Source organism: Octopus bimaculoides, chromosome 2 (assembly GCF_046866305.1).
Source record: "Octopus bimaculoides isolate indiv1 chromosome 2, ASM4686630v1, whole genome shotgun sequence".
NCBI classification, from domain to species: Eukaryota; Metazoa; Mollusca; class Cephalopoda; order Octopoda; family Octopodidae; genus Octopus; species Octopus bimaculoides.
Genome location: NC_142929.1, coordinates 71,200,106 through 71,227,486, shown reverse-complemented (window position 1 = coordinate 71,227,486; position 27,381 = coordinate 71,200,106). Strand labels below are relative to the sequence as shown.

The 27,381-nt window shown below is 34.3% G+C and overlaps 1 protein-coding gene across 2 annotated transcripts in view; it reads right to left on the bottom strand.

Annotated features, from left to right (window-relative positions):
* Positions 1-27,381, bottom strand: part of LOC106875330 (uncharacterized) — a 104,886-nt gene that overhangs the window by 3,572 nt on the left and 73,933 nt on the right. Inside the window, exons 2-8 of one of the 2 annotated variants that reach the window (XM_089346982.1) lie at positions 17,525-18,134; positions 13,812-14,946; positions 10,702-10,738; positions 9,451-9,507; positions 3,557-3,631; positions 2,579-2,653; positions 2,020-2,085 (exon numbers count right to left, since the gene is read on the bottom strand). In XM_089346982.1, coding sequence (XP_089203108.1) covers positions 2,020-2,085; positions 2,579-2,653; positions 3,557-3,631; positions 9,451-9,507; positions 10,702-10,738; positions 13,812-14,946; positions 17,525-18,063 — 1,984 coding nt within the window. In that variant the 5' untranslated portion in view covers positions 18,064-18,134. The remainder of the gene's footprint in view (positions 1-2,019; positions 2,086-2,578; positions 2,654-3,556; positions 3,632-9,450; positions 9,508-10,701; positions 10,739-13,811; positions 14,947-17,524; positions 18,135-27,381) is intronic. The other variant, XM_014923420.3, reaches the window with a different exon arrangement.

Here is a 27,381-nt window from a genome sequence, read left to right as displayed (position 1 = left end):
ATTACTTAAATTAATCACTTAATGATTCGTTTTGTCCCATCAAGTATATATATGTATATGCAAGTATGTGTGTATGATTGTGTGTGTGTGTGTGTGTATGACATAACTCTTTTCTGGAATTGGACAGCCTTCGACTTAGTCTATCCAAAAGGATTTTTCAACCCAATTTTTATATGCTATTATTTATAGCATTTATGCGCTTTGAGATCCAATTCCAAAAACGAATTCTTTCATATCTTCTCAAAAGTTTATAAGTTCTTATGACGTTAACACGCACACACATATATTTACACATATCTATCTATCTATCTATCTATCTATCTATCTATCTATCTATCTATAAAAACACACACACACACACACACACACACACATATATATATATATAATTTATTATCCTTATACAAGAATCTTGTTGACAGTGACTTCGAAGTTTCGGATTGTGATCGACGTTCTTGTACAAGAAGAATAAATTTTTACTCTACCAAAATATAGAGTAACTCGTCAGATTAATGTAAAATAGCATTTATAACTGAATATAAAAAGAAACATTTATAAGAGTGTAGCAAGTCCCACGTACGACAGTTTTGCAAATATATTTCTGACTGAAAATATCATACATGCATGGAGTTACGATTTTATGTACCCCAACAAAATATTATTGTTAAGCTGAAACTGTTGCTAACGCAAAAAGAAATAGAATGGTGAAACTATTTTTTCGTTTTCTGAAAGAGCAACATTTTGGACTTACGACACTTTTGCATAATAGCAACGTTTTATATATATATATATATATATATATATATATATATATATATATATATATATATATTCGTCATGAAAGATCGCTGACCACTACATTTATATTTTTTTCTCCTTGTTTTTCTCCTTATTTCTTTCTGTTGAAGAGCGTAGCTCGAAACGTTAAAGACTTTCTCTATTCCCGAGCGTTAAACTAATACATCCTTTTGTTGTTTACACCACTTGTCCTCGTCTGTTGTTGTTTTTTTTCCGTAAATTCTCATATATATATATATATATATATATATATATATATATATATATATATGTATGTATGTATGTATGTATGTATGTATATAATCTAATGTACACTACATTAAAATAACAGCTACAAATAATTTCGTGCCATTAAGACACGTAGTTAAGCAGGTTTTTATAACATGCTTTGTGTCTTCAAGCAATCCTCTGGCTCTGAGCACATGGTTTGCTCTATTTGAAAATCTGGACTCTTGTATATGCGAAACCGCAAGAAAAACTAGAAGAGTGATGCAAAAAGTAGAACCAGAAGACAAAGGGTGAATAAAAACGAGAAAAGAAAGGAAAGAAAAGAAAGAGAATTAGAATTACGCGTCCTTTGTCCATAGAAGTCACAATTAAACTTGTAGAATAATTCAATGGGATGCTGGCTTCTTTCGCTCTTATTCATTATTGTTACAGAAAATTGCTTCAAACACAGCTCCGTAAGCTCTGTACTATAATGCATACTTGTCATTTACACAATTCTCCTTTATATGTAATAATCTGCACTACACCTACATGAATGGAGGCGCGTGGCCTAGTGGTTAGGGCGTCAGCACCTTGATCGTAAGATTGCTGTTTCGATTCCGGACCAGGCGACGCGTTGTGTTCTTGAGCAAAACACTTCATTTTCACGTTGCTCCAGTTCACTCAGCTGGCAAAAATGAGTAACGCTGCGATGGACTGACATCCTGTCCGGCTGGGGAAAACATACGCCATTGAAACCGGGAAACTGCGCCCATGGGCCTGGCTAGGCTTTAAAAAGGGCGCATTTATTTACTTATTTTTTTACACCTACATGAAATGCAAGCAAGCTACTAAGCTGTACAAGTTATTCTCTCGTTATGGCTGTTGGCTGACACTAGTTTGACAGCCGAAAGACTGATATTTTGTCTGAATTTCAGAAGACACTTTTATTGTTTTTATCTAATATTCATATCTCATTCAAATTTGCGGAATATGTTTCGTTAGTCTGATTACCTTTCAATTTTTCTTCCATAACAATACTTGTACTGCGTTCCTCTTGGATCATTGTTGTATATTCAGCTGTAAATAAAAAGAAATATGAAATTTAAGAATGATATCTTACTGTCATTCACCTTTCCCTCTTTATCATCATCATCATTGTCACCATCGATATTATTATTAAGACGGCAAGCTGGAAGAATCTTTAGCACGCCGGGTGCGTCCGCCTTTACGTTCTAAGTTCAAATTCCGCCAAGGTCGAATTTGTCTTTCGTCCTTTTTAACTATCCCATCTTTTTTCTGTTTTAGAATATTTAATACACAGGCCTTTAGCTAGTATAAATGAAGGCCAAATCGCTACAAATGTATATCATTTATTAATATAATATTTACAGGTAAGATACTGACAGATAAAACTATCAGTTGTAACGTCCTTGATGGAGTTAACCAAAAAAAAAGGGGGGGGGGATATTTCAGGTGTCTTACAGATTTTGAAATTGATTTCTGGAAGATGTACGACTTCCACACGTATATACATATATACATACGAAAGGGAACGATGAAATGTATTAACCTTTGATGTTTTCTGATTCTTTTATCATTTTCTCTCTGAATTCACCATGCTTCATGTTTTGTTCGTCTAATGACTCTGTTGTAGAGAAAAAGAAAAGGATTACTTGTGTGTGTGTGTGTGTGTGTGTGTGTGTGTGTGTGTGTGTGTGTGTGTGTGTGTGTGTAATCCTTTTCTAATACATGTATACATATATATGATATGATATAATACAGTAGTCTGCCGATAAACTTTTTTTCGAACTCATGGATTATATTATTTCCTATATTTGATCAGGAGAATCTTTCCCGAAATACGCAACGAAATACAATATTTTCTTTTTGTTCTTATTAATTGATTTCACCTAATATAACTAATTGATCTCATCAGTGTTTCTCGAGGGTTTATCAAAATATTAATATCATATATATATATATATATCCTTTTTGTACTTTTAATTAAAGGGTCACATTTATGTTGACAGGGAAAAATTTGACAGTGACATCGAAGTTAAACTGATTGTTGGATTCGTCAGAATGTCAGACGAAGCTGATGACTGAGATACATACATAAATTCAGCGATAAATACACACACACAAACTCACATACAAACACATGTATATATATATGTCTATGTGTGTGTGTGTGTGTGTTTGTACACATACACACATACGTATACAGACGTATATATATATATATATATATATATATATATATACATATATATATATATATGACTGAGTATATATTATATATTGTTATACGAGAAAACATAATTCAAATTTTTCTACAATATGTTTCTGATTATTTTCAAACACAGTGAACAAAGAACATCCGCTGTAATATCAAATTAATTTCTCTTTTTATATATGAACCCTCTAATTTGGATGAAACAAATTAGGAAATTTTTAAAGGCGTCATTAATCCCCTACTGATTCTAGAAAGGGATTAATGTCTAGTAAAAAGAAAATAACCAATAAGTTTATTATTACATGTAGTTACCTTGAATTTTTTTCTTGTCCTTTTCTGCCCTTTTTCGAAGTTTCTTGGCTTTGGTTAACATTTTTCTCAGATTATCTAAAGGATAAAAAAGACAAGCAAATGTATGAGATTTATTCTTCAACAGGAAACTCTAAACTACAAAGTTTTAGATTACACATAAAAATAAAGAATTTGGTAACTGAATTAGGATATATAAATGATTATATCATATATTTTAATGACTTCAAGAAAGATGTAATATGTTACAGAAGCACTTAGTTCTGAGAGCAGTGCTTCTTGTAGCAGAAACAGCTGTAAGCTCATGAATGTCATTACGTGACTCCTGTTCTTTTGTCATTCATTAATTGATATGGTCGGTAATCTCCTGGCGCTTTACTCTAAAGTATATGTGTATTGAGTTCAAACAAGTGGTTATTTATATCGCTATACATGTATATATATTTCATAAAAGCTGCCGAAATCGCTATGACCTCCAGTTAACAACTGACGAGGGGAGATTGCTATCCATGTTTGTATTTTTTCTTCATCATGAGTGTTTTTCCTTATCTCTGTATTTAGCTTTTGAGTTATAATCATAAGGTTGTGTGTTTTTTGCAAGTCACACTGACTTGTCATTTGGAAAGGATTGTTTTAAATGATCCTTTCTACTATAGGCAAAAGGCCTGAAATTTGCGGGCGGGGGAGAGCTAGTCGATTACATCGACCCCAGTAATCAACTGGTATTTATTTTATCGACCCCGAAAGGATGAAAGACAAAGTCAACTCGGTGTAATTTGAACTCAAGTCGAAAAGATCGACGAAATGCCGCTAAGCATTTTGCACGGCGGGCTAATAATTCTGGCAGTTCTCTGCCTTTGTATTCAGTTATAGTTTCTGATTCTGGCTCAAGGCCAGCAGTTTTGAAGGGATGGGTTAGTCAATTCCATTTACTTCAGTACATGATTGGTGTCGATGGTATCAACTTCAGCGAGATGAAAGGTAAAGTTAACTTCAGCAGCATTTGAAATCAGAAAATATCCGGAAGAAATGCTGCAACGTATGATCCGACAATTGAACGATCCTACCTAGGTCCTTGCTTTATTTACATTTTATAATACGTTATAAAACTAAAATTAGTTTATAGTATACATCGCAAGACATAGCAGAATTGATAGAGAGACATAGTTCAGGGGTCAATTCACACCAGTGCTGATATGGTATTTCATCCCTCATACATATTTAAGTCCTTCACTTCTTATAGAGTGGAGATCATCGATAACTTTTCTCCATTGTTCTCAACTCAAGGTTATTTCCCTTCCCCAGGTCTTGTAAGTTTTGAACCGTCATAGATGTTTCGTAACTTTGCTTTTTTTTTCTTTCTAGGTAAGGGTGTTGGTCATTCGCAAAACCATTTTTACCTATGGAAAGAGAGTGTTCATATTAGTCTGGCCTCTATCCTTTGATCTGTTCAGCATAGAAGGTCCTATCAGGAATTTGCGCTTCTATTACATAGCCCTCAAGGTTGTTCAGGCATACAAGCCTCCACACCACAAGAATTGGACCTTGTGGTGGATTTCACCCCTCATGGTCCGATGAACTAAGTACCAGTCATGTACAAGGGTAAATTTAACTAACTGCGTCTTTCTCCACTTAACAACCCCACCATGACAAAATCAAATTTATGACTTTGTGCCAATGCTAGAAATCGATATATACTGCTGATCTATAACATAATACACATCTTATTAGAAATATTAATTTTATAATACCGATATCAAAAAGTACAACTTGACGTTAGTTTATATATTACTTATATCAGTTTACATTCCAGTTGTCAATTCAAATACGATAACAACAACAACAACAACAATAATAATAGTTTCAAATTTTTCCACAAGGGCAGCAACTTTGGGAGGAGGAGATGAGTCGATTACATTGACCCTAGTGTTCAACTGCTACCTATTTTATCGATCCGGAAAGAATGAAAGGCAAAGTCGACCTCGGCGGAATTTGAACGCAGAACGTAGCGACGGGCGAAATACCACTAAGCATTTCGTTCAGCGTGCTGACGATTCTGCCAGCGCGCCGCCTCAATAATAATAATAATAATAATAATAATAATAATAATAATAATAATAATAACTTAACCAGTTGAGCATGTCCCTTGGTGGCTGACGAGATGTGCATCTCTGATCACGAGTAGAAGTAGTGGGAGAGCATCATAGCCATGTGTTGAGAGGAATTCTTTGGAGTTTGAATAATTCACCTCTGGAAATATGGGTGTTTCGTTCAGCATCCTTAAACAACCCTTATTCAAGGACCATTTGAGCAGGATGGGCTATTCGACTTGAAGGAAATTGTAACTGGGCCCCACCTGCAAGGTCATACGCTGTTTATCTTTCTTGATATGAGATCACTATGTCGCGCACATACGGTTGTGATGCATGTGACATCAAAGTGACACTGGGGTAAAATATACGAAGCTCATTATACCCATCATGACTACCCGTCTGATAAGGGTACACCAGGCACATGCATCACAACCATATGTGCGCGACATGGTGATCTCATATCAAGACAAACAGCGCATGACCTCGCAGGTGGGGCCCAGTTAGAATTTTCTTCAGGTCGAGTAGCCCATCCCGCTCAAAAGGTCCCTGAATAAGGTTTGTTTAAGGATGTTGAGCAAAACACCCATGTTTCCAAAGGTGAATAATTCAAACCCCAAAGAATTCCTCTCAACACATGGCTATGCTGTTCCCCCACTACTTCTGCTCATGATCAGAGATGCACATATCATCAGCCACCAAGGGACATGCTCAACTGGTTAAGGTCAAACAAGTGACAAGCAAATCTGTGGTATTAAGCAGAATATTTGCTGTAGCCCATCTTTTTATACCAAGACAAAACAATGTATATGATAACACTTCCAATCAATTAAGATCAGAAGCCATGAGGGCCCCAGTGTCACTTTGATGGCATGCACTGCTCTCTCACTCAATAATAGTAATAATAATAATAATGATAATAATAATAATAATAATAATAATAATAATGATAATAATAATAATAATAATAATAATAATAATAATAATAATAATAATAATAATAATATTTATAGGATTGAGGTTACTCCTCCAGAAAGTATAGAAGCAAAAAAAAGAAAAGTGCCATTGTTATCAAGTGAACGATATTTCAACATCTCGTGTGTCTTCCACAGGTTCAAAAAATAAACTTGTCAATCTACTTCATTTCGATAATATCTATAGGATTGAGGTTACTATACTTTCTGGAGGAGTAACCTCAATCCTATAAATATTACAAAAATGAAGTAGGTCGACAAGTTTATCTTTTGAACCTGTGGAAGACACACAAGCTATTGAAATATCGTTCACTTGATAACAATGGCACTCTTCTTTTTTTTTTGTTTGCTAATAATAATAATAATAATAATAATAATAATAATAATAATAATAATAATAAAAGAACCCAGACCAAGCGACAATTCTTATTCTGTTACTTATTAATTGTTATCAGAGGTAGACATAAATTTATAACAAATTATGTTCGATATATAGCTGTGGATTTGTTATACGGTTATCAAATTTCAGCACGCCTTTTACATCAGATTTGTTTCTTCTTGTCTTGGTTATCGATTAAGAGAGCCGAGACAAAAGTTTCATCATGGCGTTTAATCCCCCTGTGTACATCCGAGGGGAATTAAAGTAGATTGAATACTTAGCAACATAATAATATATATTTTACATGATCAACTGTCTTTCTTCTGAACATTTCTCACGACTAACATTTTAATATACAATTTTTGTATCTCAATTTATCTTATAAACACACGCATTCACACACACACACACGCATGCACATACACACACGCACACACCCACATACACACACACACGCATGCACACACACACATTCATTATAGAATTCGTTTTGATTGGTAATTTAAGTGTCGTCTGACGGCTTACAATGGATGACATGATCTTTGTTGTCTGGTGTTGGAGAAATGTTTTCTAGTAATTTGGGGGTTGTGAGTGTTTATTGAGCGAAAACACCAAAAGCTTCACGAGGCTCCGGCAGGGGATGGTGGCGAACCCTGCTGTACTCTTTCACCACAACTTTCTCTTACTTCCTGTTGGTATTTTGGGTGCGCCCTTAATGTTTTAATTGCAAGGTCACTTTTAGTCAATATCATTTAAAGACATTTAAAAAAAAATTCTACAAATAGGTTTCAGATATATCGGAAGCTGTTGTGAAATTAATTTTTCCCAAAAAGTGTGAAGTGCGCCAGTATGTGTGTGTGCTATCCCACGAATTTTAATTTCCATATTAAATACTGATATAATCGTAATTTACACATTCTGAAAAGTATTTGAAGAAATCGTCAATTAAAAATACCCTTTTTTTTCCGGAAGTTATGAAGTGACAAAGTCAACTTATGTGAATTTTCTGAAACTCTTCTCTCCGCTGCCACGAAAATATGTTTTTTTCACTACAAATTCTGATGCTATCGAAATCCACACCATCTGAAGTGTATTTGTAGAACATTTTATTAAAAAATACCCATTTTTCTAGAAGTCATGAGGAAAAAAGTCGATGGGGCACATTTGTGTATGTATAACAATTGTTTTAAGAAGTAATACTAAAGTTACATTGCTATTATATATCTACATATCAGCATCTTTTGGTTCACTTTCACTTTGTATGTTATATACAAACAAAGAATATACTTTCGTTCGGTTTGCATCAAAAGGGTGAGAATAACGTGAATGAAATAGACTCAGTTTTTCACTACACATAAACGTAAACAGGATAACGGTATTTGAGATTTAAAAAAAGATTCTAAACAAGTCTTAGTAAATTAATCTGGTCTGTTAAAGACAGAACCAAAGACTATATTATCAATTGGGAATTAATTTGTACTGCAAAACCATACAGACTTGGAACTAGAAAATGTGACTTAGGTTTAGAAGTTTACCAAATTTTTACATCTAAGGGGAATGTAATAAATTCTAATCAGGAACAAACTTCGAGATGTTTGCACATGACGAAGTTCACATTTGCCCAGTACAAATGAACAATAAACAATTAAACAACAGAATGTTTTGAATAAATGAGAGAAAAAGAACGTGAGCTTGAATTTGGTATTCCTTTATTTCATATGTTACATATGTTTCAGTATTCCGTAACACACTATAGATGCAATCCGTAGATGCATCTCATAAGGCAATATACATAATCAAACACATCCCCAGACAGAAGTTTTTGATTATGCGTGCTGACCTTATGAGATGCATCTAAGGATTGCATCTATGGGGTGACCGAGTACTGAAACATATGTAACATGAAGTACCAAGTTGAAACTCATGTTCTTTACTCTCATTATTGATATGCTCTTTATATTACGTTACTTTACGTTATAGCCCACCTCAGACAGCACAGGATCCTCCGTGGTCACGCAACAGTGAGAATTTAATGTGAGTATCAATAATAGTCGGAACCAGAATGGCAAAAATTGTCGCGTGCTGAGCGCATCTATTAACGATTATACATACATACATACATACATACATACATACATACACACACATATAATATGTATGTACATATATATATATATATACATATGTATACATATATATATACATATATATATATACATATACATACACACACACACACACACACACACACACACATACACACACACACACACACACACACACACACACACACACACACACACACACACACACACACACACACATATATATATATATATATATATATACATATACATATACATGTACATGTACATAGAGAGAGAATAGATAGATAGATAGATAGATAGATAGATAGATAGATAGATAGATAGATAGATTGACGTAGTTGTTTACCTATCGAAATTTGTTCAAGTTGAATATTTTCAGGAATCATTTTCTCTAATTCGCCATCTAGAAACAGAATCAATGAAAAAAATAAAAATAAAACATCTTCACATTAAGTGAATCAAAATGTTTCACCTCTCTTTCTCTCTATTCTTAATTGGATGTTTTATAGTACCATCAACATCTATACGTTTTATATCTCGGAGAATCAATTTTAATATTAATTCAGTTTATTGGAGGTTAATTTTATGAGTTGCCTAATGAGGAGATTTTGATTGCCATGAATTCAGTCCAGTTGAAACTAGTCTTATGATTGTAGTTACACAATAGTTCCTGAAACTTATGAAACTGCTACCAAAAGCAATATATATGTTATACTTTAAAGAAATATCCTTTAAGAAAATGCATTCAATCTTGATCTGTATAAGAATTTTGGATTTTTTAAAAGAAAACTCAAATTTGATCATTTGCAGCCGACTGTAGTTAATGAAGTCTAAAACAACACTGTATCGTAAAACATTACCCAGTTTCGTTCTAAAAAGGAAATTTGGATTTTTTTTTTTTTTTGATAGAAAAAAAAATCCAAATTTAACCAAAGATAGTATATGTAACTGAGAGCAGTTATCAATGAAGTCTAGAGGAACATATAAAAATGTATTTACTTTTGGTCTATAAGAAAATTGGATTCTTTTTTTTTTTTTTTAAGAAAACCCAAATTTGACAACGCTTTATATTCGTCGTTTAACGACTGTTAATGGAGTCTAAAGAAAAATCGCATATGAAAACGTATTTATTTCTGTTCTAAATAGGATGTTTGTATTGTTTTGAAAGAAAAGCCCCAAGATATAACAAGGGATCATGTTCGTAACTGATTATAACCATTCCTTGGATATGTGTGCCCTTTTATAAATGTGAGAAATCCTTGTTATATTCATATATGGTGGAAGACACTAATATCAGAACTCTGTTCCAAATAAGGCTTTATAATATATAGTTTTGTCACCTTTGTTTTCCGTTCCTTCAGAACTCGATAAAAAAAATAGCAGTCATGGACTGGGATAATTTAATTAATTGTTTTATCTCTCTGTTATACGAATGTGTGGAATATAGATTAGTTAAGTCGTTTTAGTTCCATTTCATATGAATATGTGGTTACACTGTTTCCGCCAGGTGAAACCATTATCATTTAAATGAACCTCATAGAACGTCTTATAACTTCATAATGAAAACAGTAAGTTCAATAAACAATATGTTACTCACCCGAAAGCGACTCTTCATCTGTTGCCAATATGTTTGACTACAATCAAGAAAGGTGTTCGTATTACTACATCGATAAATTTGATTTCTGGTGCTTTTAAATAAATATACAAGAAAAAAAGAGAGGGGAAAGGAAAAAGATGGGAAGAAGAGGAAGGCACAGAGGGATAGAGATTTCCTGTAGATTGTAAGAGTCCATAAGCCTTTTCTGAAAGAGTTTTCAAGAAAGTGAAACGTGAATCAGAGCCACGCGGTGGTATCTAACCAATAACCATTTTATATTCACTCACTTTTTAAAACGGTTTGATTGGTATTCGTTTGTTAAAATAAATGTTGAACTTTAATATTCAGATAAACTGTTTATATAAACATGAACTAGTGAAATCATATTTTTATTTTATTTTGGCGCTTATTATTACCGAGCTGACAGAACCGTTAGCACGCCAGGCAAAATGCTTAGCGGCATTTCGTCTGTCTTCACGTTTTGAGTTCAAATTTCGCCGAGGTCGACTTTGCCTTTCATATTTTCAGGGTCGATAGGTACCAGTTGAGTACTGTGGTCCATGTAATCGACTTACCCCTGCTCCGAAATTGCTGGCCTGGTGCCAAAATTTGAAATCAATATTACCAAAGTATAGTATCAACAACTGTTATATAACCCAAAATCAACACTAATTAAGCATATATATGATCAGAGATGTCCAGTCGTGACCATCCCATTTTTATTTATATCTTAGATTACACTGCCAATGTGTCATCCTTCTTAAAACAGTAGTGAATTATACGAGGGAATTCGGTTACTATTTCTTGATGGTCAAGCGACTATATAAAGGGTCTTGCGGTGGAACATACTTGTGAAGTGGGGTCAGCTGGCAGAAAGGGTAAAATACTAGAATTTAGTTTCATTGCTTTCCCTTGCTTTCCCATTAGGGTTTATGAAATAGTACTAGTAATGCACTGACATTAGTTCAAGTGACAACACACCTTTTAAAGAAATGGAATAGGAGTGTTGTCCCTGATCATAAGAAAATTGGTGGTGTCTATAAATAAGAAATGAAGTATGATAATGATGGAGATGAAGTAAACTGATACTGCACAACAAACCGTTTTGATACTGTGAACGCTAACAAAGAATAAGGACCAACATTCTAATAATGCGTGTGTATAAAACGTCTACTATAACTGACACAAACAAAATACAACAGTGTAAGATATATAAATAAATTATTTAAATTTTATGAGATGAAATAATGTTTGGCTTTAAAAAAAAGGGTGTGATGCAAAGGAAAAAAAAATTACCACACACACACACACATACACACACACATACAAATTTATATATATATATATCGTTGCTATTATGCAAAAGTGTCGCATGCCCAAAACGTTGGTTTGTGAGAAAATGAAAAAAATAGTTCCACCATTCTATAGCAAAACCGTTGTACTACACTTTGACAATTTTTGATATCTTCGCATCTGAAGCAGCTGGAGATACCATAGTTTGACCAAAAGAACCGGCTATTGCACGCAAAAATAGATATTGAGAAAAAAACGCATTTGGCCAAATTTGTACATACGACAGTTTAACATAATAGCAACGATATATATATATATAAATCCACACACACAAACAAACACACACATAAAAACACACACACACACACACATATATATCGAACGATTTCACGATTATTACAACAATATGTAACTTTCGATCATCAGTATAGTATGGTCAAAATTATTTTTATATGTTTTGATCATGCTATATATATATATATATATGTGAGTGTGTGTGTGTGTGTGTGTACATAACTATATATATATATGTATATATATGTGCGTGCGTGCGTGTGCGTGCGTTTGTATGTATATTTGTACCTATGTATCTATATGCATAGATATATACACACACATATACATGCATACATGCATATATTTTATATCTTTGCGCGTGCGCGTGTATGCAGATATATGTCATTTAATATACACAGTATAAAGATACGAGCTACTAATAGCTTCTTGCTGTGGAAACACGTGTCTAGCGTGTTATAAAACCTGCCTAGACACATGTTTCCACAGCAAGAAACTATTAATAGCGCGTGTCTTTATACTGTGTACATTAAATGATATTTACCTCTCACTGGGTGGATTACTTTCTTGTTGATCTTACCTTAACGGAACATTAAACTATACATATATGTATATGTACAATAATTCTGCTTGGAACGGTAGGTCTCGAAGCAGATAAAGTTACAAATAATAGCGAGTAAATACTGGGTTAAAAAACCCTTTGATACGCATGAATACATACACACATACATATATATATATATATATATATATATATATATATATATATATATATATATATATATATATATATATATATATATATATATGTATGTATATATATATATATATATATATATATATATATATATATATATATACAATTAAACCTTGGGAGAGGCATTATGCCGGTAATAAACACACGCACTGGTTCAGTCCTTTATTAATTTATATAGTTTTTTGTTAAATTATTTCATTGCACTCTTGCAATCTCTTCAGTAACTTGTCTCTCCACTTCCATTTATTTTGAATATATTCAAAATAAATGGAAGTGGAGAGACAAGTTACTGAAGAGATTGCAAGAGTGCAATGAAATAATTTAACAAAAAACTATATAAATTAATAAAGGACTGAACCAGTGCGTGTGTTTATTACCGGCATAATGCCTCTCCCAAGGTTTAATTGTATTTCTTTCAACACACGTATCCACATCAAGAATCTTGCACACGAAATACACATACGAAATATATATATATATATATATATATATATATATATATATATATATATATATATATATATATATATATATATATGCATATATACATACATACATACATACACACACACACACACACACACACACACACACACACACACACACATATATATATATATATATACACACACATAGGGTGTGTGTGCGTGTGTGTGTAAGTGTGTGTGTGTATGTGTAAGTAAGTGACTGCATTAATTAGTTTGGTTCTGTGCTAGCTATCCAACGTGAATGCTTTACTTCAAAATATATGAAAAATATATCTCACCTTTAAGGTAAATGCGTCTTTTTTGGGTTCCTTCTGATTGGTTAAATGTTGTGCCGGTTCACCTACCGGAGAAAACGATGACCGAATATTCACATGATCAGAATCTCTTCTGGAATATTTCGGACTCGATACTTCTGTTTCATTCTCATCGAAATACGAACAGTTATCGCTATTCAAGTCATCATGGTGGACTGACAGTATTTTTCTATCGTCTGTGTTTGGAGCATTGCTGCTGCTGCTACTACTACTGTTGCTGTTATTACTATTGTTACTGTTATTACTGTGACTAGGTTGGTGTTTGCATGTGTTGCTGGTCACGTTTATTTCATCATCGTAGTGTTTTTTCATACTGCAGATATTGCTTTCTAAGTCGGGCCTGTCGAAAGAGTTTGCTGCGTGCTGGGTTTGGAAATGGTTCGGCATCAGTCCGTACCAGTTCCACTGGTCTCCATAGTCACAGGGGTTATATTTCAAAGGCGTTTTGCTATTGACATCCGGTGATATGTTGAGGTCTGGGATGTTTTTTAAATTTGGTAACCACGGTTGAGACATTCCAGGTATTTCCAAGGGAGGCCTTGGAAGCTGATTGATATTGTAACCAGCCGATAGCGGTGCATATTTCATCCACCACATGCTATAAGGGGCACTTAGAGACCTGAAGAAGTCTCCATAACTTGTCGGAACACGTGGTTTAGGGAAAGCGGGGTGGGTCCTTGTTAATAGTGAAGAAGCAGCTGTGTTGTATACAGGGTTTACAGGATAAGAAGGAGCCGTGTGAAACCTTTCGGCCAGCGATATAGGAACGTCGACATCTCCAGAATTCTCTTTTTGGGAGTAAGGAACAAAACCTACGTCTTTACTCTTTGTCTTCGGGTCCAATTGCAGAGTGCCGCCAAGTCTCTTGCGGCTACCCCCATTGAACATGGCTTTGACGTCTTCCCAAGCATGAATAATATCTTCTGAGGGGAGAGGCTCAGCCAAGTGAAGATGTTTGCGCCAAGAATTGAAGTTTGCAGCGTCGGCATGTCTGTACACCGTATTTGGCAGACGATGAAAATGGAATATAAATTTGTTTGGGGAGAAAAACACATTGCAATAGATGCACTTGATGCACTTTGCTCGGGAGCTGTTGTATCTGCAACGGAATAAAAATATAAACAATTTGATAAAAAAAACAGGATAAATTACGATTTTACTTTAAACCAAAGAAGAGTAGTTTGGATATCTACAAAATATTGTAATGCTAGGCAATACTTCAATCATAGAAAGAACATGTATAAAAACATCTCCGAAGTTTCAATGGTCGCAAGATAATTACCGAAACCTTCGTCAACAAGTAGTATTGTAAAGATAAGTCAAACTAAGGGAGCCCCCTCATTTTTCAAACTAATGGTATAACCGGAAATTGGCGGCACGACTAGTAAATAAGATGAATGTAATCAACTAGGAACTTAACACTACTTTATAGACGATGGAAAAGATTCCAAACTTCTAGAAATACTGTTTCATGACTAGTAGACTCTCGTCGCTTCGACAAACGAGGGTTCAACAGCTGCACCTAATGAGATCTGTTCTGTCCCCTTAAAATGGTGCAAAATCCACATCTCCCCATCATCCTATGGCTATATGTGTGCAAAGTCAAAACTGAAGATTTCCTGTAGCATCCTCTATCTGTCTCCCGTCTCCTCTTTCCCTATCACCTCTGGGCTAATGAAGAAAGCGTGAGGTTGGCGTTGGTGTTTGTGTTTTAGCTGTACAACCTACACGATGAATATAATTATTGTGGGCATGGTTTGTGCAGAACCAGACCCACTCTTTCGTCCTTCAAATTTGTATTGGTCTGGTGCAACAAATGTTACGAGGCCAGTAATTATCAGGATGCAAAGTATATATGGAGTTACCTTCTCTTACATAAGCAGCTAGAGAGCTGAAGGGCCACATTTGTCCTGGTTCAGTTCATGTGTCAATGAAAGACCTCTTCCGAACTACATATTAATTAAATGTAAAGGCGGCTATAGCAGAATTTGAATCCAGAATCATAAAAAATAAATGCACCTAAAATTATATTAAGACCGACGTTATATCAACTTGTTCATCTTCATTGCCCTACATAGCATCCACAAGATATAGTATGTTTGGAAGCCAACTGTATACAACTGTTTGATTTGATTTCAATTAGCAGCCAATGTATTTTGCTTTTAATTTATTTCCACGAATGTATCAATTACTTTTCTGCTGATTACAGACAATTAGCTATGACCATGCTGGGGAACAGCTGTCTCATTGTTCATTCTTCCCGAGCAGGAAAACCACCAGCGGTCTGTCTCGGGACTATCGAGTATATTTAACAGTTATAAGACATGGGATCAATTATATTGATTTCAGGTAGTGGCAAAAAGGCCGCAAATTTCAGGAGATCTTGTTTGTAGATTTAATCAACTCCGTTATTTCGCTGTTACTTTACGATGAAACGCAAAGTTGACCTCGACTGGGTTTGAACTCGGCGCGAAAGAAGATGAATGATATTGATTGAAATTAATTAATTGAAGCAGTGTTAAATGGGATATAGTTATTCAAATAAATAAAAATAAAATACATAACTACATAGATATCACTGTATTACTACAGCGACCATACTATCGGATGACGTTATACACCGCTGGTCACAATGCGCTTTCTCGCATTGTTGTAGTTTTTCGAATGATGCCAGCCCGTTGGGATATAAATAAATATGGAGGGAAGAAAAAGAGAAAGAATAAAACAGAACCAAGAACAAAAGAAAAAGAACGAGCGTAATCTAATTAAGTAATTAAGAATTAATTCAATTAGTTAATTCAAAATATAGATAAAATAAATTTTTGAAAAAAAAGCGTAAAGAAAGGAATAAATATATATCAATAAAATGAAAAGAATGACAGAAAGGAAAACAAAAAAAAAAAAAAATTATCAAAAGAAAAGAAGAAAGGAAATGAAAAAGACAAACATGAAAAAAAGATATGAAGAACACAAAAAATGAGGAAAGTGTGTTATTTCTGTCTGTCTCTTTCTTTCTCTCCTCCATCTCTCTCTCTCTCTCTCTCTCTCTCTCTCTCTCTCTCTCTCTCTCTCTCTCTCCACACATACACATATATATACACACATACATACACATATACATAAATACTCACAGATGCACACACACACTCATACTTACACATACATACATAGATACACCATACAAAAAATTCATATATACATTTCTACCCATATATATATATATATATATATATATATATATATATATGTGGATGTATGTATACATACACACACACACACACACATATATATATATATGGACATATCCACATACGTACGTAAGTGTATACATACATACATATCAATAACACACACATACACGTACATGCATCCATACATACATATACGTACGTACATAAGTACATGGATACATACATACATACATACATATCAACTCGACGCACAGCGGAAACTCTCAACTCAAAAAATCTTGTCGCTTTGTTAGCGACCGGCTTCAACTCTCTGAAGAACTTAAACAAAACTCAAAGAAAAATCATACATACATAACACATACACATACACACACACAGACACATGCACGCATACGTGCGCGCACGCACACACACACACACACACACACACGCACACAGAATTAACTTGGATGTGGCGTGAGGGAAAAACCAAAATGGTAACAATACCTTGTCGGAATGAAGTGTCCTTGAGATCCCCAGCCACATTTATGGTAAACTTTGAAGTAAAAATTGTCTGGTAGTGTCGGCGGTGAGTTGTCTTCGAGGAATGACTTTACCAGACGTTCGGCTTCTCGTCTGGTTATCAACCCACAACGTCGAGACGACACTGGCATGGCACCAAGTCTTCTGAGAATTTCCAGTTGAATCGGGGTGCACTGCATGCAAGTGATACCCAGGGCTACGCGTCGATTGTGGATTTCATTGTAACTGAACTGACGAAGCAGAGTGTTCGAGATCTGCGCCAAGCACAGTCTTTCTTTGCCTTCGACATACAGAGAGATGATCGGTGTGCCGAACATAACAACAACTCCGACATCGTTCTCGGGAATCTCCGTCGAATGTTTTCCGGATAAGCCACTAACGTGGTCGTCATCAACCGCGTGTTTTCTGCCCATGAAAAGAAGGTCCCTGTTGATCTCGTAGTCGATGGCGGCTGGGTCTCCGGAAATATGAGCTTCTGTCTCGTTCGAATCGTAATTGTCCATTGTTGTTGTTGGTGATCGTGATTGTGTTGTAGTTGTTGTTGTTGTTGGTGGTGGTGGTGCTGTTGCTGTTACTATGAAGAGAGATAGAATAGTAGACATGGTGAGATAGTGAATACACACACACACACACACACACACACACACACACACACACACATATATATATATATATATGTAATATATGTACATATATACACACACCTACATGCATACTTCCATGCACACAAACATGCATTCTCTCATATATTACATACATGTATTATATTTGTGTATATATAATAATAATTCTTACAAGGAAAAGTTTGATAGTGATTTCGAAGTTTCGACCAACCAGTCGTCATTAGATTCTGTATGTGTGTGTGTGTGTGTGTGTGCAGGCATACATGTATATACATATTTACGTGCATATATGAATAATGCATATGTATGTTTGTAGGTATATATATATATATATATATATATATAAGATTAAGATTAATGTAATATAAAGCTGAAGCAAATTAACACCAAATATACAGTGCGTGTGTTTTTATTGGCTAAACTGGCAATATGACCATATATATATATATATATATATATATATATATATATATATATATATATATATATATATATATATATATATATATATATATATATATATCCAACTGGTGAAAGTTTTGTGCATAGCACTTGTCAAACTGGCGAGCATGCTATCTCAGCCTACACACGATATCTCAGGTGCTGCTGAAGAAGAAAATTACTACAACAGTAAAAGTGAAGTGGCTCAAAGTGAAAACCGAACTAACGTGGCATCCTAACCAAAACGGAAGCTTGCTGCCACTCAGGCCAATGAAGAGAAAATGTAATTTCTACTTGATCTGATTAATATGGCATTTGGGACTTGACCGGGTGAGAAGGGTTATTATGAAATATGACTAGTTTGATTGGCGCAGGTGGCTAATTGCTTTGAACATGTACATATATAAGTACACATACATGTATGTGTACGTGTGAGTGTGTGTTTGTGTTTGTGGTATGATCGATGTTTTAAAGGACTTAATCCATGAAGTATAACGCTCTGCGGCTGAAGAGAAGCTCAGTGTTGATCTACGTCGATGTAACACAATTAGATATAGCCCAGTTGTTTGATATATGTTAGCTTTGAACGGAATCGTTCATGAGGGACCGCAGAAAGTGGACAATAAGCAAAGGTCAAATGTGCCCCCCAGCTTCTCTGGTCTTTAATGAAATGCAGCTAAATAACCTGCTTTTATACATACATACACACATACATACATACATACATACATACATACATACATACATACATACATATATATATATATATATATATATATATATATATATATATATCGATGTATACACACAAATATATTTATTTATTTATTTATCTAACTATTCATTTATTCGTGAACAGAAGGAGTGCACAGTACTTAGTATAACCTATCTTTCCCGTATATTATCTCTTGTCTAACAAATGAACGCAAGTACATACCATAGATGTAGACATACGTAGATGCATACAAAGATATATACATACACTCAAGCATACAAGCATGTTTATGTATATACATATAAACTGCATATAAGTATGTATGTATTAATGCCTCATAAATAGATGACCACCGATACGTTTATATATTAACGTAACATAATATATGCGTGTGTGTGTGTGTGTGTGTGTGTGTGTGTGTGTGTGTGTGTGTGTGTGTGTGTGTGTGTGTGTGTATACATACACATATCTTTCATCTTTTACTTGTTTCAACCATTAGACTGTGGCCATACTGGGGCACCTCCTTGAATGTTTTTGTCGAATGAATTGACCCCAGTAATTCTTTTTTGAATCCGACATTTATTCTATCGGTCTCTTTTGCCAAACCGCTAACTTATGGGAACACGAACATACCAACACTGGTTGTCCAGCGGTAGCAGTGGTGGGACAAACACAAACTCAAAGACACACGCACACACACACACACACACACACACACACACACACACACAGATATACATTCATATGTATACGACAGGCTTCTTTCAGTTTCCGTTTACCAAATCCACTCACAAGGCTTTGGTCGGTCTGAGGCTATAGTAGAAGATACTTGCCTAAAGTGCTATGCAGTGGGACTGAACACGGAACCATGTTGGGAAGCAAACTTGTTACCATATAGCCACGTCGGCCCCTATATATGAATATATACCTTCGCTGCTTTCTTCCAAGGAATCTAATGTTCTTAGCTTAGTTTTTCCTTGGGGCTGGCCAGATTGGCAGCTGATGAAGGAAATGTTCTCTATGAGGCCTGTCTGTTTTCCTGTGTGTTCCTACCGTTGTCCGAAAAAAAGTTTGTTTTCCGTGCTTTGTCTATGTTGTGTTTTTCATTTTGTACTCGTTTTTTTTTTTGTGACGTCCTGTACCCAGATATGCATCTATATATACATGTAGAAGTACGTATGTACATACATGTACGCATATATGCATATACTCACATATTATTTGTATTATATATATATATATATATATATATATATATATATATATATATAGATAGATAGATAGATAGATAGATAGATAGATAGATAGATAGATAGATAGATAGATAGATAGATAGATAGATAGATAGATAGATAGGTAGATAGATGTATACGTAGACCTGTATATATACGAAGATACGTATAAATGTATGTGAGAGACAGACAGAGAGAAAACGAGCGCGCACACGATCCTCCGCACATAGGGATTTGAAATCAGGATGGGATGAGTTTTGACTAATTCCATGCACTTAATTGGATTACTCAATGACTCAGTGGAAGTCAAAAGAAACGAATGGCTGAATATAGAATGGATAGCATTTTGTTTCACCGCCGTCAAACCTGAGATGTGTTTTATTTTTAAAGTCAAACACCTTCATTTGAGATTTTATAGCTGGCCAGAGACTTTGGCATTTCCGTTTATTGTTGGTGAAAGTTGTTGTAGTCGTTATTACTACTGTTGTTATTGCTGGTGTTGTTGTTGTTATTGTTGTTGTTATTTTCCTTTTACAGTCGTTGTTGTTGTTGCTGTTGTTATTTTCGTACTTGTTGTTGTTCTGATTGTTGCATAGTTTATTTTCCATCGATAAATGAAACACTGAGAGGAGTGACAACCTTGAAATATTTTGTTTTGTGTTTATGTAATTAACATAATGAGACATAGTGAAGTAATACTGTTTTTTTTAATTATTATTTTAGGCCCAGCTCATCCTTGACCGAGTGGGAATATGGTCAAAGACGTTCCTGTCATGACCATAAAGTGTGACTATAACGTAGTGTGCTTCCCCTTTTTCTTAATTTTATCTGGGAGGAAATTTGACTACTATTTCTAGCAGATCGAGAGACCATATACTGCCTTTGTCTTTTGCTCATAGTGACGTTGTAGTGGTTTAGACCCAGGTAAACCTTGATAGAGCAGTTCTGTGACCAAAGGTATTCCAATCGTGACCAAAGGCATTCCAATCGTGACCAACACTTCATATATATATTGTATGCTCAGGACTGTTTATTTTGTTTTATTTTATTTTTGTTTATTTTACTTGCTGAGTCTAGAAGAAGGGACAGGGTTCATGATCTTTGCAGGCCCTCGAGAGTGCTGAGCTTGATTCCTTTAATGTTTCTTTTAAACTGTTACGGGTCACCAAGTCGCAGGAAAGCGAACAGGGAGATTCCAGGGGGGTTACATTCTGAAGGGAGTATACGAAGTGGCACTGAAAAGTTCCTGGCTTTAAGGATATCGCGAAAGGCCTGGCTAGAGGTCCAACCCTCCGAGTTCTTTTACAGGGTTTAGAAAAACTGAAGGGCCGTTGCAATAAGTGTGTGAATCTGAGAGGAGAATAAGTTGAATAAAATCATAATTGATCCTCCTGTATTTTCTTTTACCCGAAGCCAGGAACTTTCAGCAATCCGTCGTTTTCACTTTGTATAAGTTGGACTTATTGATATAAATATCTATATATTCATACTTAAAAATTCATCATTTGAAGTCTCCACCTTATTGCTTTCTCTCGTTTTGCATGTATACATATTTTGTATTTCATACCCGAACTATTATATTTAACATATTTAATATATTTAATACATTTAATATATCTAATTTGTTTATCCGCATAATTACCTACACACACACACACACACACACACACACACACACACATACATGTATGTATGTATGTATATATATATATATATATATATATATATATATATATATATATATATATATATATAGATAGATAGAGAGAGAGAGAGAGAGAGAGCCATCCCCTAAATTATGTGGTTTTTCAATTGCATGAACTAAAAGTCGGAGGGAGACGAGATGAACTACCTGCATCAACTTGCTACAAAAGCAGATAGTAATTTTACCTTGTATTTATTCTTAGTGTAAGTTTTGAAGAGTGCAGTTCGATTTTAACAGTTATTTTTTCAAAGCTATAATGGAAGTGACAGAGGAGCATATTCCGTATATTTGGCTTTATGAGTTCAATAAAGGCAACAACGCAACAGAAAATGCGAGGAATATTAATACAGTACATGGGGTTCGGACAATAAGCGTAAGCCAGTGTCAATGGTGGTTCCAGAAATTCCAAGCTGGAAACTACAGCCTAGAAGACGAGCCTCGTCTTGGAAGATCTGTAGAGCTCGACGGGGACGTCCTGCAAACCCTGGTGGAACAAAACCCATCGTAACTATTAAGGAACTAGCAAAACAGCTTCGATTTGGTCATTCCACCATTCGTTGACACCTGCGTGCCATCGAAAAACTCAGCAAATTGGGTCAGTGGGTTCCTTACAAACTTTCCGAGTCTAATCGCACACAGAGCACGAATGTGTACTTTTCTTTGCTGTCACGTCTCAGGAATGAAGCATTTTTGGACCGAATAGTGACTGGTGACAAGAAATAGGTTCTCTATAAAAATATCAAGCGCCGAAGATAGTGAGTAAGAAAAGGAGAAACACCAGCACCCTAGGCTAAAGAAGGTCTTCGCCCACGTAAGGTGTTGTTATCTGTTTGGTGGGATGTGAAAGGTTTAGTCCACTTTGAACTTTTAAACCTAAACCAAACGATAACAAAGGAGATCTACTGCGAGCAGCTTGAGCGGCTTAAGTCAGCGCTAGAATAAAAACGACCATCTTTATTTTCAAGACAAAAGGTGTTCTTCCTTCAGGAGAATGCTCGGCCACATACAGCGAAGATGACACTCCAAAGGCTGGAGCAGTTTGAATGGGAAACGATGCCCCACCCACCATATTGCCCCATCTGATTATCATTTATTCCGCAGTCTTCAAAATTATTTGGACGGAAAAAATATGAATTCTGTAGACGAGGTCAGAACAGTACTGGAGGAGTATTTTTCGTCACGGACATGTGAATTTTGGAAGAGGGGCCTTGCAAGTATACCAGATAGACGGATGAGCATTGTAGAAAATGAAGGGGAGTATATTTTAGATTAAACATGAGCATTGTTTATCTTAATTTTGAAAAATATAAGAAGTATAAAAAACTGCATTATGCATGGGATGACCCAATATATATATTAATATATCCGTCAAACACGCAAGATTGTGGATTTGCGTCTGGGAAGTCTTCGGATTTGTTAACAGAGCAGCATCTGCTCGTGGATATCGGCGGCGATTTTTTCGTCCTCCGTTTTTCCCTTCTTTGGACTTTCTTTCTTTCCTTTCCCGAGCGTCTAGTAACACAATCTGTATCACGTCCTCACTTTGTTGTTTTTTGTTGTTGTTTTTTTATCTTTTTCCGTTTTTGAACCTATATATATATATATATATATACCAAATAACCGCTTACTATATGTGTGTGTGTGTGTGTGTGTGTGTGTGTGTGTGTGTGTGTGTGTGTGTGTGTGTGTGTGTGTGTGTGTTTGATGACACAAACAGGAAAATAAAACTAAAAACACGAGTATATATATTTTCATTTATTATTAATCGATACTGCACGATACTCTCGACACTTTAGTCGCACTGTAGCTTCACAAGGCTTTGGTCGGCCCGAGGTTATAGTAGAAGACACTGCCAAAGGTGCCACGCAGTGGGACTGAACCTGGAACCATGTAGTTCGTAAACAAGTTACTTACCACACAGCCACGCCTTAGTATATATATATATATATATATATATATATATATATATATATATATATATATATATATATATATATATATATATATATATATATATATATATATATATATATATATATATATATATATATATATATATATATATATATATATATATATATATATATATATATATATATATATATATATATATATATATATATATATATATATATATATATATATATATATATATATATATATATATATATATAAATATATATATATATATATATATATATATATATATATATATATACATATACATATATATATACATATATATATACATATATATATATATATATATATATATATATATATATATATATATATATATATATATATATATATATATATATATATATATATGCGAGTAAAAATAAATACAAAAAAGGTGGGGTTTTTTGTATGATTGTGTATAGAGGAATATATTATTTTGCTTAAAAGAGTTCCAACACTGTCTGTTTTTTATGTTTTATTTATATTCCTGCAGAACTAATGTGGGGTATAGAATATGGAATATACAATATATAATATGATATACAATATACAATATAAAATAAAACAAAATAAAAATGGATGGCACCATGAAAGAAAGTATTGAATGTAGATGAAATATTGAGTGTTCAATATAAAGGATCAAATATATAAATATATAAATATAAATATATATATATAAAGGCGACTCGAGTTTCAGGGCTATTTCCCTTCGTCATGGCCGGTATGACAGACTTTAACAGACAGTGGAGGTACCCAAAAGGAAACAGAATTTTGCAATATTATTTTATTCATTTCAAAGCATACTCCATTTGAAGTAATGCATCGGTCCAGACCTGTTTTCCACTCTTCAGAGTAGTCCTGAACTCTTGCGAAGGTGGCCTTTTAATACCTCCGTTGTTTTTTTGATCTGAAAAACGTTTTCCTTTAAGACCTGTTTTCATTCGGGGGAACAAAAAACGCCGCAGGGAGCAAGATCGGGTGAATAGGGAAGGTGGGTAAGCGGCGTTACGCATTCAGTTGTAACTGCTTTTGATCTTTCGTGAGCAAGCGAGGCACAAATTTTGCTGCAGCTCTTTTCATTCGGAATTCCTCGCTCAAAATTCATTGGCAGGAGCTCCAGGACACACCAATCATATCAACAAGTTCGTCAATTGTTCGGCGACGGTCCTCCAAGATAAGCTCATGCATTTTCATGATGTTTTCATTCGTTCGGGAGGTCGTCCTGAACGAGGTCGGTCTTCAATCGACAAGTAACCATTCTTAAAGCGTGAAAACTACTCGTAAACTTGTGTTTTGCTCATAGCAGCAATCTTGTAAGCTGCTTGAAGCATGACAACTGTTTCGGCCGCCATTTCCCTCAGCAGTAAACAAAATTACACGGAAGCACGCTGTTCCTTCGTTTCAGCCATCGCAAATATCGACGAACAGAGAAGAAGCACTGTAAAACAAAGACGCACCACGTGGGAGTACGAATTCACTAGATGACACTGGCCGGCACACTGATGCCTGATGGTTGCATCAAGTGATTTCTAGCGGCGGAAGGCCTGAACTATAAGCAACATCTAAAACAGCTAAAACAAAAATAAAAGAGGGAGAGGTGCTGGAAAGAAAAAAAGAAAAGAAATTCTACTTTCTCACAGTTGTCGAAATCTCAAAAGGGGAGATGTTGTGATGAGAGTTACGAGAGATAGACTGGTCCAAGTAAATAATAAATAATAACGACCCGAGTGAAGTTCAGAGTTCGGAGTCGAGTGAAGTTCGTGTTAGTTCGCAGTGAAGTTGAAAGGTGTCGGTTGGTTAATTCACAAGGAATATTGATTGTTGGTTCGTAAAGAGATTTGTCAGTTCGTTACATTGTTGTTACTGTTGTCTGGTTATCTTAGTTACTTTCCTACACGCACGTATGTAAATATTTAATATATATATATATATATATATATATATAGGTGAGAAAGTTGGTATGTGAAAGCACGTGGTTGGATGTATAAAAGATAAACAAGAGTGAAAAAACTACAGAAGGCTTGTGTTACATGGTTAAAGTATATATTTAAATCGTTATGTTAGAAAAATGTTATAAAATTTTGAGTATAGAAAGAAACAGTATTTGGAGAAATAACCGGTTTCGTATTTTCTTTTCAAATTTCTCTTCCTGTATCGTAACATACCGGAGCGAAGACATGTTACGATACAGGAAGAGAAATTTGAAAAGAAAATACGAAACCGGTTATTTCTCCAAATACTGTTTCTTTCTATACTCAAAATTTTATAACATTTTTCTAACATAACGATTTAAATATATACTTTAACCATATAACACAAGCCTTGTGTAGTTTTTTCATTCTTGTTTATCTTTTATATATATATATATATATATATATATATATATATATATATATATATATATATATATATATATATATATATATATATATATATATATATATATATATATATATATGTATATATATATATCTGTGTATATATATATATATATATATATATATATATATATATATATATATACATATAGATATACATATATATATTTGTATATATATATATATATATATATATATATATATATATATATATATATACAAGTATACACCCTTATATATACATATATAATTAAACATACATATATACACATAAATACAAACAAGTAAACACACACACACGCACGGAATTACACACACAGTAATGCCTTTTTAAATTAAAAATTTTCCCATGCTATTTGTTGAGGATGTTTAACCCAACAAAAGCTTTCTAAGCGTTTTATGTGAATGCTTATCCCAGTGTAAAAATAACAACCATTAAAAACTTTTATTTCGCATTCACACACAAAATCTATTATTCACTTGCAGCATAACCCGACGTTGTCCGGGTGTCACTTATTACGCCATCTACGATAAGTTTTGCTAGCTGAAAATCAACTAAAAAAGAAAACCTTACAACGAAAAAACCCTTATGATGTAAATATGTTCATAATTCAAAAGACGATGAAATTAATAGGGAAAGTCTGAAGGCTGTTTTGCGTAACATTATTAAGCGTACATAAATTCCATCCATCTAATTGGCTATACAAATGCTTGTGCAAAACAACTTTTTGCGCTACCCTGATTATACATAGCAGGATAATCCCT